We start from the raw sequence: 18,059 nt of genomic DNA, 5'->3' as shown, positions 1-18,059 counted from the left end.
CCTGGGGTGCTGCCCCTCTGCCTATCAGTCCAGTGGTGCTGCCTCACTGCCATTTAAGCCCAGGGGTGCTGCTGCCTGTCTGTTGTGCTGTGTAATTCTGCAGGGGTGCTGCTTATGCTGTATAAGTCCAGGGTTGTTGCCTATCTGCTGTATAAGTCCAGGGGTACTGCCTTTCTACTGTATAAGTCCAGAGGCGCTGCCGTATAATTCCAGGGGTGCTGCTGTACTTGGTCATAGGTTTAAACTAAAGCCTACAGCAGAATATGAAACAAGCTTCAATATCACAACCAGATTTGTGAAAACATATAGCCGCAAAGGTGGAAATGGAAAGTGTTCAGAATAGACTGGAAATGATTGGAACTGAATGTTATTGAGGTTAATAATACAGTAGGAACAAAAAAAATAATAATTCTGTGATATTAGCTGTTCTTATGTTTTTTTTCAAAGAAATCCAGATCCAAAACCAAAACCCGAAAGGGTGGTTTTGGCAAAATCAATCCAGATCCAAAACAAGAAAGGAGATCAAGATCCAAACCAGAAAACCCGAAAAGTGTCCGGTGCACATCTCTACTTAAGATATATCTTATGTGTATTGTACTATATCGTTTGCCCAGGACTGCCAGGGAGCTGCCAGGAGAGTTCAAGGGAAATTGTTAACGAGAATGCATCGTTTACAGGTCATCTAGTGTATGGGCACCTTTACAGCCGACATCAGGTTGTTGCGAACAAACTGAAACAATTTCCTTGCTGAAGACTGAAGCATTTGTGGGAGCAGTCCTTGAATAAGCTAAAGCATGTACTTGCTTTCAGATGTGGAAAAATGTTTCCATTTTCCACTTGTACAGTAGCATTTGAAGCACTAAGGGGCATATACAATTAGGCGCAGAAAAGTGCACCCTTTGGTCTTAACAATCCGGGGATGCAGGACCTGATTAAATAGGTCTCAGGCAACAGTAAAATGGATATTCCCTTAATACTTCACATCAGTTAATACCATAATACTCCCCACTTCAGCAATCTCTGACAGAGCCACAGCGCATCAGCCTTGTGCTGATACGCTGGGTCTTACCTCTCAGCTGGTCTCACTGTGCATGAGTGAGATCTGGTACACATTGCAAGATCTCCCGTGTGCAGCTGGACCACCAGAAGCCACCACAGGTTAGAACACAATAGCAAGTCAAAGTAAAAGAGAAAAGTGATTTTTTTTCTCTGTTATCCGCTTGCATATAGCATTTGACACTTAACACCTGTAGCCAGTGTCGGACTGGGGCATAAAGGGCCAGTAGAGGAATGCAGTGGTAGGGGTCCATGTTTAGGGGTGTGGTCAGTCTCCAGGGGAGGTGTGGCCAACTGCCACAGAGGTTTGGCTAACCATTAAAGAGTGCATGGTTTGGGCCACTTGATAAGCAAATACTGCTAGTGCATGCATGATGATATGCCAGATTAATAATGGCAATGCACTGTAGAAAATACGCCATAGTCCTGTGCAGTAAAAGTAAAATATGTATAATGTATAATTCAAGTGCACAGTGTGGAACGTGATCCCTAGGAGAGGAGGTGGGTCTCCAGGCTGTGGGGCCCACCTGGGATTTCCCCTTTACCCCTGTGGGCTAGTCCAACCCTGAGTGTATTAGTAGTATTTAAGCATTTATGCAACAAATTCAGTGTCCACACAAGTGTACTGCAATCTGGTCTGTCAACTGTCAGTCACTGTTTCACAGATATTTTGCACTAGTGACTAGTACAATACAGAATGAATAACGAGCCTTAAATATATTTTAAGAGGCTATAGATGTGTGCCATGCGTTAGTTCTTGCTGACTGGTGCATGACAAAACGGTGTTGAAAAGTACTTTGTTATACAGAGGCTGTCAATTAATTCTAATACTGGAGTTTGCACAGAATGTCACCAGGAACAGATAATCCGATTATCTACTAAAGAAGCACAGGCACCTGACCAAGCACTCCACACAATATATGAGACAGTTATAACTCCATCCGCTATTTAATAAAGCGGTTTTAAGCTTATTTTGTTTGGGATTCACGCTTGTAAAGAAACATGTGGGACAGGAGTACAATTAAAATAGATGTAAAGTTCCTAGCTCTTGCAAAGACTTGAATAATATAGAGTTGTAGAATAAACCTTTCCCTTCAGCTAGGCCTTTTTCTGCCCATGGATAAATTAAATCCAGCATACTGTACACACCAAATCACAATAACCGCAACAGTTAAAAATAAGCAATTATTTTCATCAGCAGGAAAAGAAATAAAATGAGGTGACTTGCTTGTGTTATTTGATAAGAACTGACGACTTTGGGCCTGATGCTGAGATGGATGCATATTGGGCATAATTTATGCTTGAAAAAAAACCACACAGAAACTAGCATATTTCCATCCATATGTGGAGGTGTACTTATTGAAAATGTATGTTGGTCTGTGCCAGTAGCACGTGTCCGATTTATGTCAGACATATGTCAAATACACTTGCACATGTTTTTAATCATTTGTTTTACTTAAAAAATAAGCTTTTGCTATTAGCTTTCAAAAAAATCCTCAAACTTCCCTATTTCATCAAATATAGTTTTCAACCTAATGAACTGCAAAAAAATGTAAGCTTAATGTACACAAAAAATAGGGATGAGCGGGTTCGGTTCTCCGTAAACCAAACCCACCCGAACATTGCGATCCGAGCCAGGATTTGAGTCTGGCTCGGGACTTCCCACCTTACTTGTATCCCGAAGCGAGGCCGAACATCATCAAACCGCTGTTGGATTCTCGCGGATTTGGTATTCTATACAAGTTCCCATGTATCGGCACCATCTTCACTCCGGCTGTGGAGAGTGTTCTGGCCGGATGTGTCCATCTCCAGTACTGTGTTGTCTGGCATGGCATGGAGCGGGTGCTCTGTCTGCTGTATCTGAAAGGGGTGCTCTATCTGCTGTATCTAAAAAAGGGGTGCTCTGTCTGCTGTATCTGAAAGGGGTGCTCTATCTGCTGTATCTAAAAAAGGGGTGCTCTATCTGCTGTATCTGAAAGGGGTGCTCTCTCTGTCTGCTGTATCTGAAAAAGCGGTGCTCTCTCTGTCTGCTGTATCTAAAAAAGGGGTGTTCTGTCTGCTGTATCTGAAAGGGGTATCTGTCTGTCTATCCAGGTGCTCAGCCCCAGTGTAAAAGTGTACTATTCAATTTTTATTTCATTTTCATAAGTACTGTGACACTGCCGATCAGACCCCAGTATATTATTTCCTACTCATACACGTATTGTGTGACGCTGTCAGTGAAGGTCAACCACAGTGTGTAATTATATATATTTCTAACTCATTTGTTAGATACGATAACCACTGGTGTGTGATATAAAAATACTTCTACATATTTCTGACTCATTTGCGCAACACTGTCGGTGAAGGTAAACCGCAGTGTGTAATTATAAATATTTCTGACTCATTTGTGTGACATTGTAGCCGCCAGTGTGTGATATAAAAAATACTTCTACACATTTCTGACTCATTTGTGCGACGCTGTCGGTGAAGGTCAACCGCAGTGTGTAATAATATACTGTATATTTCTGACTCATTTGTGCAGCACTGTTGCTGTACCCCACTTCGTGTTGATAGAAATGGAGGACAAACAATTGAAAAATTAGGAACCACTTCCTACTACTAGTCATGACATTGACAATGCAAGTCCGTCAACATCATCAGCTAAAGCCGATGTCCAATGGCGTAGAGGGCATGTAAAATCAAAGAAGCAATATTTTACAGTGATAAATAAAAAGTAAAGTTAGCTGACGAGAAACGTAAAAAAAATTGGCAATATGACATTCACTACATGAAGTGGCAAGGAAAGGCCTTGGCCTGTGTTAATGACTGGTGGTTCTGCATCTCATAATGATGATATAAGCCCTCCTCCCTGTAGAAGAGTTAAAAACAGGATTTTAATTACCTACCGGTAAATCCTTTTCTCGTAGTCCGTAGAGGATGCTGGGGTCCAATTTAGTACCATGGGGTATAGATGGGTCCTTTGGGAGCCACTGGCACTTTAAGAGTTTAATAGTATGGGCCCCTCCTACCAGACTCAGTCTAGAAACTGTGCCCGAGGAGACAGACATACTTTGAGAGAAGGAAATACACAGATAGGGGTGAGAATCACACCAGCTCACGCAGAACAAAAAGGAAAGCCAAGCTAACCAACTTGGAACAATTCAGCAACGGCTGAGCCAATAAACGTAACCAAGTAACCATGCAGAAAAATGAAGCACTGGGCGGGCGCCCAGCATTCTCTATGGACTACGAGAAAAGGATTTACTGGTAGGTAATTAAAATCCTATTTTCTCTTACGTCCTAGAGGATGCTGGGGTCCAATTTAGTACCATGGGGATGTACCAAAGCTCCCAGTACGGGAGGGAGAGTGCTGAGGGTCCTGCAGAACCGATTGACCAAACTTTAGGTCCTCAGAGGCCAAAGTATCAAACTTGTAAAACTTAGCAAACGTGTTCGACGCTGACCAAGTAGCAGCTCGGCAAAGCTGAAGAGCCGAGACACCCCGGCCCAGGAAGAACCCACTTTACGTGTAGAGTGGGCCTGAACAGATTTTGGACAAGCCAAACCTGCCATTGAATAAGCATGCTGGATAGTAATCCTAATCCAGCGAGAATTGCTTAGAAGCAGGACATCCAATCTTGTTGGGATCATAAAGGACAAACAGTGCGTCCGACTTCCTGTGACGAGCAGTCCTCTTCACATATATTTTAAAAGCCTGCACAGTGCACACCATCCAGGGACTTTGAGGCAATCGATGTGTCAGTAGCTACTGGCACCACAATAGGTTGCTTAATATGAAAAGCAGACACAACCTTAGGAAGAAATTGCTGACGCGTTCTAAGTTCAGCTCTATCTTCATGGAAAATCAAATAGGGGCTCTTGTGAGACAATGCCCTCAACTCAAACACACGTCTTGCAGATGCCAAAGCCAACAGTGTGACTGCCTTCCAGGTAAGAAACTTTACGCCCACCTCCTGTAAAGGTTCGAACCAATCCGATTGCAGGAACTGCAGCACCACATTAAGATCCCAAAGTGCCGTAGGAGGCACAAAGGGTGGTTGGATGTGCAGAACCCCTTTCAAGAATGTCTGAACCTCGGAGAGCAGCTAATTGTTTCTGGAAGAAAATGGACAAGGCCGAAATCTGGACCTTAATGGAACCCAAGCGTAGGCCCACATCCACACCAGCTTACAGAAAGAGGAGAAAACAGGAGAAAACGTCCCAGTTGAAACTTCACCGTAGGAAACTTCTTGGATTCACACCAAGACACATACTTTCACCAAATCCAATGGTAATGCTTAGGCATTACTCCCTTCTTAGCTTGGATCAGAGTAGGAATGACCTTGTTCGGAATGCCTATCCGAGCTAAGAGCTGGCGTTCAATCTCCATGCCATCAAACGTAGCCGAGGTAAGTCTTGATAGGCGAACGACCCCTGTAGTAGAAGGTCGTCGCAAAGAGGAAGAGGCCTTGGATCCTCCAGCAGCAGTGCCAGAAGATCCGCGTACCAAGCTCTTCTTGGCCAGTCAGGAGCAATGAGGATCACCGTAACTCTTGTAGTTTGTTTTAGTAGTTTGGGATGAGCGGAAGAGAAGGGAACACATATACTGACTGGAACACCCATGGAGTTACCAGGGCATCCACCGCCACTGCTTGTGGGCCTTGCGACCTGGAACAGTACCTCTGAAGCTTCTTGTTGAGGCGAGAGGCCATCAAGTCTATCTGCGGTACACCCCATCGGCTTGTGACCTCTGCGAATACCTCCTGGTGGAGGCCCCATTCCCCTGGATGGAGATCGTGTCTGCTGAGGAAGTCTGCTTCCCAGTTGTCCACTCCTGGAATGAAGATCGCTGACAGCGCCAGTGCGTGCCTTTCTGCCAAGAGGAGGATTCTTGTTACCTCTGGCATCGCAGCCCTGCTCTTCGTTCCGCCCTGCCTGTTTATGTAGGACACCGCTGTGATGTGTCCGACTGAACCTGAATGGCTCAATCTTGTAGAAGAAGCGCCGCATGTAGAAGGCCGTTGTATATGGCCCTTAGTTCCAGAATGTTTATTGGAAGGACAGATTCCTGACTTGACCACTTTCCTTGGAAGTTTTCCCCCTGGGTGACTGCTCCCCAACCTCTGATGCTTGCATCCGTGGTTGGATTAATCCAATTTTGAATCCCGAACCTGCGGCCCTCGAGTAGGTGAGAAGTTGGCAGCCACCAGAGGAGTGAAATTCTGGCTTTTGGCGACAGGCGTATCCGCTGGTGCATGTGAAGATGTGAACCCGACCACTGGTCCAGGAGATCCAGTTGGAAGAACCGTGCATGGAATCTACCGTACTGTAGAGCCTCGTAGGAGGCTACCATCTTCCCCAGAAGGCGAATGCTCTGATGAACCAATACTCAGGCTGGCTTCAAGATGTCCCGGACCATTGTTTGGATCACCAACGCCAATGCATTCTCCAGCAGTAGAAATACCCTCTGCACTTCCGTGTCGAGTATCATCCCCTGGAAGGGCAGTCTCCTTGTCAGGTCCAAATGTGACTTTGGAAGGTTCAGGATCCATCCGTGATGCTGGAGTAGTTGAGTTGAGAGCAATATCCTGCAACAGCTTCTCCCTGGAAGATGCCTTTATCAGCAGATCGTCCAGATATGGAATTATGTTCACTCCCTGCTTGCGGAGGAGTAGCATAATCTCCGCCATGACCTTGATGAACACCCTCGTTGCTGTGGAGAGGCCAAATGGTAACGTCTGGAACTGATAGTGACAGTCCTGTAGTGTAAACTGTAGATATGCCTGCTGAGGTGGCCAGATCGGAATGTGAAGGTACGCATCCTTGATATCCAGGTATACTAGGAATTCCCCCTCTTCCAGACCTGAGATAACCACTCTCAGAGACTCCATCTTGAATTGGAAAACCCCCAAGTAGGGGTTCAATGACTTTAGGTTTAATATAGGCCTTACCAAACCATCCAGGTTCGGTACCACAAACAGGTTTCAGTAATAACACATGGATTTTTGGTGAGGTGGAACTGGAACAATGACATTTTTTCATACCAATTTTTGAATGACTTCCTGTAGGATAGCTCTTTCTGTCAGCGAAACTGGTAAGCCTGATTTGAAGAATCTGTGAGGTGGGGAGTTCCTGAAACTCCAGTCTGTACCCCTAAGCAACAATATCGGTCACCCAGGGGTCTAGGGATGATGATGCCCAGACGTGACTGAAAGCCTTTAGTCTCACTCCCACCTACCCGATCTCCAGGCTGGGAAGTCCACCGTCATGCTGAAGATTTGGAGGAAGCAGAACCTGGTTTCTGTTCCTGGGAACCTGTTGGAGCAGGTTTTCTGGATTTTCCCCGACCACTTCTAAAGAAGGTGGGGGGAGTTTTTGGATTTTTTACATTTTGCGGTCTGAAAGGACTGCAGTGTAGTTGTAGGATAAGATTATCTAGCCGGTGCTGTTACGGGAGGAAGAAATGTTGACTTACCCGCAGTCGCCGTGGAAAACCACGCATTCAATACTTCCCCAAATAGTGCCTGACCTGTGAAGGGCAGGTTCTCCACGCTTTTCTTGGATTCTGCATCTGCAGTCCATTGGCGTAGCCAGAGTCCTCTGCGTACCGAAACTGCCATGAAAGTAGCCCTTGCATTAAGCAGGCCAATGTCCTTCATGGCCTCCACCATGAAACCTGCAGAATCCTGTATGTGACGTAAAAACAAGTCAATGTCACTCCTATACATAGTACCTAAGTCCACTTTACTATGGCTTTAGAAATCCACGCACAAGCAATAGTGGGCCCTAAGGCCACACCCGTAGCAGTGTATAGGGATTTGAGCGTAGTCTCAAATCTTGCGGTCAGCCGGCTTCTTTAAGGCGGTTGAACCAGGGACAGGTAAAACCACCTTTTTAGACAACCTAGATACAGAAGCGTCTACAATAGGTGAGTTTTCCCACTTCTTTCTATCCTCTTCAGGGAAAGGGAAAGCAATGGGAAGTCTTTTAGGGATCTGGAATTTTTTCTCTGGGTTTTCCCAGGATTTTTCAAACAAGGAGTTTAACTCCTTAGAAGAAGGGAAGGTAAGCGAAGATTTTTTATTTACTGTAAAATAAGATTCCTCTGCCTGCTCAGGTACCTTCTCAGTAATATGCAAAACATCCCTAATGGCTTCAATCATGAGTTGCACCCCCTTAGCAAGGGATGCATCTCCCCCCTGCATATCCCCATCACTGTCCCCTGTATCAGAGTCGGTATCAGTGTCAGCTTGCATTATCTGGGCAAGTGTACATTTTTGTGGGTATGTATGTGGACTTTTAGATGAAGTAGTGGGAGCTGAATACTTCAAATACTTCAAACACCCTGGTACCACAGAGGTATAGCTGGAGTGATGTGGAGGGCAGCGCTCCCTGTCAGCGTCTCTTTCCTATGATCTCCAGGGAGAAAATGGCACTGGTGAGCGCTGGATCTGCACTAATTGTTTGAACTCGCCTGAGGCTTTTCATTGCTAACAGCGGGATTAGCCCCTGTTAGCTGTATGACCAGTGTAAGGTATTCTGCGCTGGCTCAGGACGCACCTCAAAGCACCTACAGTGTCACTGTTGCTGAGCCGTCCCGGAACGCAGCCTGTCAGAGCTGCGCTCCCACCCTTGTGCTACCTTACCTGCCGGCGACCTGCTAACCGGGACGCCGGCGCTGTTCTCACCACTCTTCTTACTTCTGGCTCTGTTAGTGGGTGGCGGCCATGTTGCGGGAGTGAGCGGTCACCTCGTGGGCTTGCGATCAACACCCTCAGGAGCTCAGTGTCCTGTCAGCGGAGTAGAGGACCATTAACTCTTCAGGAAGCTGGTTCCTATTCCCCCACCCTAAGTCCCACAAAGCAGGGAGGCTGTTGCCAGCAGCCTTCCTGAAAATAATAAACTCTAGAAAAAAATAAAACTAGAAAAACTCCTAAGAGCTCCCCTAGCTGTGATCAGCTCCTCCGGGCACATTTTCTAAACTGAGTCTGGTAGGAGGGGCATAGAGGGAGGAGCCAGCCCACACTATTAAACTCTTAAAGTGCCAGTGGCTCCCAAAGGACCCGTCAATACCCCATGGTACTAAATTGAACCCCAGCATCCTCTAGGACAAAAGAGTAAAAAGGAAACTTGTTAAGGCACAGGAACCAACTGTGCATTCAGAAATATCACCAATAACCAAGGACAGTCTAAGTGTGTCCATGGTTGCGATGTAGAAGCCTGACCTTTCCAATACTGTAAGGGAAGAGGAGGCTCCTTCCACCAGTTGCATGCCCTCTGCAAGTGCTTACATTTTGATTGAGGATGTCACTGTAGAAGTACACAAAAAGAAGGAGGATATTGTTGTAGCTGGCGCTAATGAGAATGTTGACGATGAGGATTTTGATGATGGGGATGTGGTTTATTAAAGCTCCAGTGGAGACAGTTGTTGCCCATGTTATGAAAAAGCCCATTGTCATGCCTGGGCAAAAGACAAAAAAATCCATCTCTTCTGTGTGAAATTATTTCTCCCCACACCTGGACAATTACTTTCTAGCCATTTGTAGCCTTTGTAAAGCCGTTGTAAGTAGAGGTAGGGACCTTAACAACCAAGGAACTTACTCCCTGTTACGCCACTTGCAGCACATACATCACAAGTTGTTGACACATTCAGAAACTTTGGCTAAGAACGTAACCAGTCCAGTGACACCTAGCTCCCTTTTCTCTGTTGGACCCAAGCACCTGCACTACCCACCACCAACGCCCACATTGTCAATTTCCTCCTCAATCATGATCGGAAGTAATCCTATATCCAATTCCTCCGGAGGATCCTTAAGTGCTATGCCTACTGCTGCTGCTGTTGCTGCTGGGAGTCGATCTTCATCCCAGAAGGGGACCAAGAAGACTACTTGTAGTTTAACAAAACAATTGACTGTTCAACAATCCTTTGCAAGGAAGATGTAATATGACGGCAGTCACTCAGTTGCAAAGCGGATTACTAAAGCCATAACAACTATGCTGGTGTTAGCCGTGCATCCAGTATCTGCCATTAGTGCAGTGGGATTTAGACACTTGATTGACCTACTGTGTCCCCATTACCAAATACCGCCTAGATTCCACTTCACTAGACAAGCAATTCCCAGCCTGTACAAGGACATTTAAAAAAGTGGCAAAACAGCAGCAGCACCAGCAGAATCTCACAAATGCCAACTCATTCAGAAGCAGGCTATGCTGTGTATCACTGGTTTCAGTAAGAGACACAATGCTGAGAACCTCTTACAAAAACTCAGGGAAATCATTGCACAATGGCTTATCCCACTTGTACTCTCCTCGGGATTTGTGATATCCCCAAATGCCACCAATATTGTGAGAGCAGTGTATCTGGGCAAATTCCAAAACATCCCATGTTTTGCTCACACAATTAATTTGGCGGTGCAAAAAATTCTTTAAAATTACCGTGCAGGAGATGCTGTCGGTAGCCAAAAAAATGTGTGGACATTTTTGACGTTTAGCAACTGCATGTTGGAGAAAGAAGCGCCAACAAACACTCTTAAATTTGCCCTGCCATCATCTGAAGCAAGAGGTAGTAATGAAGTAGAATTCTACCCTTTATATGCTTCAGTGGATGGAGGAGCAGCAAAAGGCCATTCTCACCTACACATCTACCTGTGACATATGGAAAGGAGTGGGAATGCAGTTGAGTCAAGTGCAGTGGAGAATAATTTCCATGTTGTGCAAGGTTCTCAAACCCTTTGAAGTTGCCACATGTGAAGTTAGTTTGGACACTGCAAGCTTGAGTCAGGTGATTCCCCTCATCAGGCTTTTGCAAAAGCAGCTGGAGAAAGTGAAGGAAGAGCTGAAATGAAGCGATTCCGCTAAGAATTTTGGACTTGTAGATGAATCACTTAATTTGCTTTGCTAGGATTCAAGGGACGTCAATCTCTTGAAATCAGATCACTATATTTTGGCGATCCTAGGTTTAAGTCATATGTTGTGTCTTTCTTTCCAATAGGCACAAATCTGCAGAGAAGTAAAGAGCTGTTTGTGAGAAAATTGTCAGCTCAAGCAGAACGTGACACGGCAACATCTCCTCCTTCATTTTCACCTGCAACTGTGGATGCAAGGAAAAAACTACACTTTCCAAAGAGACCCACTGGTGGTGATGAACATCAGTCAGGAAAGACTTTTGACATCTGGTCCAGACTGAAGGAGCTGCCTACAATCACTGACATCTCTACTGTCACTGCATATGATGCTGTCAACAAGAATGGTTGATGATTATTTCAGTGATATCATCCAAACAGGCATTTCCGACAGTCCGTTTTAATACTGGCAGGAAAAAGAGGCAATTTGGAGGCCCTTGCACAAACTGGCTTTGTTTTACTTAGGTTGCCCACCCTCCAGTGTGTACTCAGAAAGAGTTTGTAGCGCAGCCGGTAACCTAGTCAACGATCGGCATAGGAGGATACTTCCCCAAAATGTGGAAAAGATGCTGTTCATCAAAATGATTTACAAATTCCATGAGGAAGACCTGTACCAGCAATTACCTCCAAAAAGTAGAGAGGGACCTGTGATGGTGGATTCCAGCTGGGACAAATTATTAGTCTGTGAAGAAGAGGATTTTCACAGTAATGGGGGTGAGGAATCGGATGCTGATGACGACATTGTGCCTATTTAAAGTACTAAAGCCAGTTTGTGCACTACTCATTGCCAGCTTGTTTTGTGGGGGTCCAAACAAATCAATAATTTCAGCCACAAGTGACAGTCCCTGTTGCTGAAATGATTGGTTTGTTAAACTTTGCATGTCCTGTTTAATATACAACAAAAGGGTATGTGGGAGGGCTCAAGAACAATTCTATCTTGCACTTCTTTTCTTTGCATTATGTGCTCTTGGGAGCATTTTTTTGGCATTGTTTATAAAACTGCCATCCTGTCTGCCACCGCAGTGCCACTCATATATGTACCACATGTTTGTGCTGCCCACTTCTGTCACTTAGCTTAGTCCTCCAGCTACCTTGGTGCAACCTTTTGGCCTAAACTACATGAAAACAATATTGTGAGCTGTGAGGTGTTCAAAATAGACTGGAAATGAGTGGAAATGAATGTTATTGAGGTTAATAATACTGCAGGAACAAAAACACCCCCAGTTATTTTAGCTGTTTTTATGATTTCTTCTTTTTAAATACAAAACCAAAACCCGCAAGGGCAGTTTTGGCAAAACCAATACAGATCTAAAACACGAAGGAGATACAGATCCAAAACCAAAACACAAAACCCCAAAAATGGCCCACCGCACACCCCTAACAAAAACCTACACTATGCAGCTGCAGACAAGCCACCCATCAGCTGCAGAGATAATTCACAATGAATCAATCAGAAGCATTTAGTTAGTGCTGATAGCAGTCATTATAGTGAGCATACATTTGCACCAGTTAAGCACCCCCAATTGAAACGGCTTTTGCAGACACACAGCATACTGAGGCAGATGTATTGAGCCTGGAGAAGTGATAAGTGGAAGGAGATAATGCACCAGCCAATCAGCTCCTAAAGGTAATTTTTCAAACCCGTAATGATTGGCTGGTGTGTTGTCACCTTTCACTTATCACTGCTTTATCATTTCTACAGACTCAATACATCTGCGCCACTGTGTTATTTCTGTACCTGTTTGCAGCTGCTCACAAGCACACTAACACGGGTGGTCTTCAGTATGTCGGCGGTCGGGCTCCCGGCGACCAGCATACTGGCGCCGGGAGCCCGACAGCCGGCATACCGACACTTATTCTCCCTCGTGGGGGTCCACGACCCCCCTGGAGGGAGAATAAAATAGTGTGGCGCGCATAGCGCGCCACCGTGCCCGTAGCGTGGCGAGCGCAGCGAGCCCGCAAGGGGCTCATTTGCGCTCGCCACACTGTCGGTAAGCCGGCGGCCGGCCTCCCGGCGCCGGTATGCTGGTCGCCGGGAGGCCGGCCGCCGGCAGATCGTAGTGAACCCCACTAACACACCCTAACTATAGTCGGCTTACATTAGAATGCTCCATCCCTCACTTGTCCAGCTTCTCTAGTAGCAACTGGTCATGTAAGATTTAAGCAAATCTGCATACACAAACATGCATGTGGATGGTTTTCTGGATATGTGCAAAGCAAATTTACAGTATACAGAAGGCTCACTTTGGTGTACTTTGATTTACAGCAATGACTAAAATAGGTTCATTATGATTTCTTGTAAAAGGCACATAAACCTGTGGGAGAAAAATTAAAATCCAACAGCAAATATAACTAATGGAATGTTTGGCAATAACAAACACAGGCTATGAGAAAAATATAATAAACCATTAATTTAATGAAGAATAATAATAGAAATCAAAGCAATGGAGACAGGCATGAAACTTACCTTCAGAACAGTTTTCTCCATGGTATCCAGTGTCCCGACAGTCACATCGTACATTTCCTTCCACCTCATCTCTACATCTTCCTCCATTGAGACAGGGGTTTGCTCCTCGGCACAACTGGGGCTTACCCTGTTCTTCCCCCCTCTCTTCCTCCTCTTCTGTTCCTCCCACCCCTTGGCTTGCCAAAAGCTGTGCTGGCTTCCCCCCCAACCTTAGTCCCTCCAATTCACCAAGAAAAGGTGGCTCATATTTGGCTCCACCTAGAGTTAGTGCTGATAAGCGTAGATCAGATGGGAGACCACCAACAAAAAGGTCACTGCGAAGTATCATTTCTCTGCGCTTTGAGCGCACTTCAGCTGCTCCTCTTTCTCCATCTAGAGCCAGCCAACCTTCGCGCCCATTGCCTCCAATTACTATGCCATGCCAGAGTCCATCTGACACCACCCGAGGTAAGTGTACAACAGCAGGCTCTGAACAAGAGATGGAGAACCTCAATCGGGGGCGTCCTCCATCCAAAGCTAACTCAAGAAAGTCACAATCTCCTTCATCATCTTGATAAAGGAGGAGACCACGGCTGGTATTTGTCCGAAGCCGGAAAGTGAGGTCTTCCCCCCACCCTCCATTACCACTTGCTAAAGTAGGACGAGAGTAACGGACCCATTGACCAGGTGCCCCATAAAACTGGAGGGAAAAGGTACAAAGGGGAAGGGAGAGTAGAGAAGACAGATAAAGGAGGGACCACATGGAGAGTAGAGGTGGTGAGTAAGAGGAGAGAATGTAGAAGAGATAGGAAATGGGGTAGGGGATGAAGTCAAAGACTATTGAAAAAATAAAGTCATAGTGATTGTAAGGAAGACAAGAAAGAATTGCTAAAGTATTATTAAAAAAAATAGATAAATATTTGGAAAGTTTTATTTAGAAATAGTGATAAAATTACAAAAAAGGAGATGAGAATGTATAAGAATGGAAAAGTTATAAAACTAATAAGGAGAAATAATTAAAAAAAGGTAACAACTAGAAAGAAAAAAAGAACTGTAGATGGGGAAAGAAGGAAACAAGGAAGGGGAAGATTTTAAGGGAAGGATGGAAGGGGAAAGGAAAAAAGAGGGCAATTATCTTTACATTCCTATCTTCACAGTTGCCCTAAGGAAGAGACAGGAAGACTCTTATAACCAAAAATGGTGCAAAAACTCCCCCTTACAATCTCACATGAGCCCTAAAGCCTTTCTATTTCTTTATTTTAAAAAGCAATCGAACAAGTCCCCCCCTTCCCTTTCTCCTTGATTGTCCCTAGAAATTAAGTGTTTCACTGCGATAGGAGCACCATCAAGAGGATTTCTCAGGCACAGTTGGGGTTCTTGACTGCTGGAAAACAGAGATACAAGATATGGTTAGACTTATGCAGTACAATATTCAAATCAATATATTTTGTGCATTCGTGTGCATACAGATGTACCACGCACATTGCATCCGCAGCATGGCTGCACGGCACATGTACCGTGCTGCGGGTGTGACTTAATATACAGTGTTGCAACTAGCTTCATAGTATACAGACACACTAACCGTACCAGCTTTGCCGCAACTAGGATGCTTGGCGGCAAAGCTGAACAAGGCTACATCTGTAGGCCTGATGTTGTTATTTAGCAACGCATTTTGATCTGTACCACACAAATCTAACTGTAAATGCAATTAAGGCCCTAAACTTACAAATTTTGCAATGGTTTTGAATGCCTAAAACACTGTGTAACTTTCAATTTAAAAAAGAAAAAAAATGACCACCAAAATACTGAAAGCTTTTTATTTGATGGTTGTTTTCATATAATAAAATATATAGTGACAATAAATGCATGCCTACATCTCATAATGTCTATTTAATTCAGTATTTTCAATTTGCAAAGCATTATGGTTCATGTAGTCTTGATCTATTGCTGAAATGCAATACCTCTTTTCCTCATCTGATTCACTCTTTTGCTTCCTCTGGGAATAACCCCTCCCAAGACACGAAAAAAACATTAATTCCCATCCATCCTTCTCACCCCCCTCCGTGAACTCTCTTTAAGTAACTGACAGAAAAGTAATTTGTATACAGACTCCAATCTGCATCTCTTTAAATGCGAAAGCGCTAATTATTTTTTAAAAAAAACCTAGCATGCTGAATATTATAGGAGAAGGAAGGAAGGGGTGGAAGGAGGGAGAAGCTGCAAAGATGCTAAAGAAGGATAGTGGGAAAGCGCAAGGAAGGTAGACTATACAAAGACAAGAATGGAATCAGAAAGCTGATTACTCTCATTGATTCCTGAGATTTGCCCAAATTAGATAATTTCTAAAAACGTGTTTATCATTTATTGAAGAAACATTTATATATATGTACGGAACACATTACAAACTGTAACAGGTTTAAACATTTAGTAAATTAAATATTACATTCCACATATTACCTTCTTTTAAAAATGTCATCCTAAAAACATAATTATGGTGTGTTTAGTATGGATATGCGCTGTATAAAATGGAACATTCCAAACACTATTCTTTTTTCAACTTTCTGAAATTGTGGCACTAAAAAGAAATTTCTTTAAAATAAATCAGGACTTAAATTCTACAGTTTTTAATGCCAGCTGAGAACATCGGTTCTTGAATGAACTTCACACTGTTTAATTTTTGTTCCATGGCACTTATAAACTAGAATTAAAAAAACACTGCTGGGAAACACACATATGATAAAGGGAATACAATAGACATATCAGTAAAAGAACCATAAAACAGAACAATAAACATTGTATTCTAATGCTCTATAATTTCAAAATATTAATTTCACTGAAAGAAAAAAAACATACATTCGCTGAATTTAAGGCCCGTACCCACCGGCAGATCAGGGTAGAGATGTGTGCTGAGCGAACCGCTCAGCACACATCTCTCCCCCCGCTCAGCACAGCGCGATATTTGCTGAGCGTGCGGTGGGGGGGATGCTCTGTTAGACCTGTTAGATTGAGCCTGCATGCAGGCCAATCTAGCACCAGCGATAGCGACTAGCGGGGCAGCGCATCGCTATCGTTGTGGGGGATACACATGGAGAGATCTTGCTGAAAATCTAAGCAATCTAGTAAGATTGCTTAGATTATCGCTCCGTGAGTACCCCCCTTAAGACATATATGCTAGAATTCAATTCCACACGATAAATTATTTTGTGTTTAGACAGGAGGCAGCCTCAGGCTTTAACTCCTGAGGCTATTCAGTTGGACTCCTGATTTCACCTGATAGCCCTGTTAATGCTCGTTAACATACAGTACAGTGTTAACAGGCGTTAACACAGGTTAATGGGCGTTAATGCACAGTGGTGGTCATTCCGAGTTGATCGCTAGCTGCATTTGTTCGCTGTGCAGCGATGAGGCCAAAAAATGGCACTTCTGCACATGCGTATGCGGCGCAATGCGCATGCGCGACGTGCTATTACAACGGCCAATGTAGTTTCACACAGGGTCTAGCGAAGCTTTTCAGTCGCACTGCTGACCGCAGAGTGATTGACATGAAGTGGGCGTTTCTGGGTGTCAACTGACCGTTTTCAGGGAGTGTTCATTAAAACGCAGGTGTGCCAGGAAAAACGCAGGCGTGGCTGGGCGAAACCAGGGCGTGTTTGTGACGTCAAAACAGGAACTGAATAGTCTGAAGTGATCGCAAGCGCTGAGTAGGTTCTGAGCTACACAAAAACTGGACAAAAAATTTTTGTAGCCGCTCTGCGATCCTTTCGTTCGCACTTCTGCTAAGATAAAATACACTCCCAGTGGGCGGCGGCATGGCATTTGCACGGCTGCTAAAAACTGCTAGCGAGCGAACAACTCGGAATGACTACCCATATCTGTGAAAAGTTCACAGATTTGTGCTTTAACAGGGATGCGGCACCCATTAATCCCTGAGTTATCAGGGATTTTTTTCAGGCCATAGAGGCTACTTACAGTTGGTCTAATTTGCATCAAAAGCTCAGGTGAAACATGCATACTGCAAACAAGGCATATTTTTGTGCTTGTTTTGAGCTCCAAACATGTTCAGATAGTTGCAATTAAAAGTAAAAATGTTAATGTGTTCAGAATAAAATACCTTTAAAGCCACTGATGTATGTACAGTATAATGAATGTACGGCGGACCCACACTGCACACCCTGCACCCATTTAATTATACTTACCTCTCCAGAGTCCTGATTTGGCCAGCGCTGCAGAGCAGTAGAAATCACATAGAAATTGGTCATTTTCACTGAGATTTGTAGATGCGCAGTACAGAAATCACTGGGAACAGGGCGCGGATCACTGGGCACATAAACTAGTCTTCATACTGCGCTCCCAGAGAGGTGGGTGTCCACATGGAGCCAAAACATGGATCCCCTCCTCTCTTAAACCTCCCCTTGTTTAAAGAACAGCAAGATAAGCTTTAAGAATATACTGTAGGGGCCTCCTTATCAATGAATGATAAAACTTGTTGCATATGATAAATTGTGCTCCAATCAGCTCCCAACTGTTATTTTTTAAACACATGATAGTTAGAATCTGACTGGCTGTAGCACCATTTATCAATGAGTTTAAAATCCCCTAAACACAATTTCCCATGCTGTGACAGGCTATGCTGGTAGCTGTCCATTATGATTATATATACTGTAAATAAATAG

The 18,059-nt window shown here is 44.2% G+C and overlaps 1 protein-coding gene across 18 annotated transcripts in view; it reads right to left on the bottom strand.

Moving 5' to 3' along the window:
- NRXN2 (neurexin 2) overlaps positions 1-18,059 on the bottom strand; it is a 1,320,144-nt gene that overhangs the window by 936,181 nt on the left and 365,904 nt on the right. For 17 of the 18 annotated variants that reach the window (XM_063945216.1, XM_063945229.1, XM_063945225.1 and 14 more), the window contains exon 3: positions 13,408-14,770. In XM_063945216.1, the coding sequence (XP_063801286.1) occupies positions 13,408-14,149 (742 nt within the window). In that variant the 5' untranslated portion in view covers positions 14,150-14,770. The remainder of the gene's footprint in view (positions 1-13,407; positions 14,771-18,059) is intronic. The other variant, XM_063945217.1, reaches the window with a different exon arrangement.

Source organism: Pseudophryne corroboree, chromosome 11 (genome assembly GCF_028390025.1).
Source record: "Pseudophryne corroboree isolate aPseCor3 chromosome 11, aPseCor3.hap2, whole genome shotgun sequence".
In the NCBI taxonomy this organism is placed as follows: Eukaryota; Metazoa; Chordata; class Amphibia; order Anura; family Myobatrachidae; genus Pseudophryne; species Pseudophryne corroboree.
This window is presented reverse-complemented; position numbering and strand designations above follow the sequence as displayed.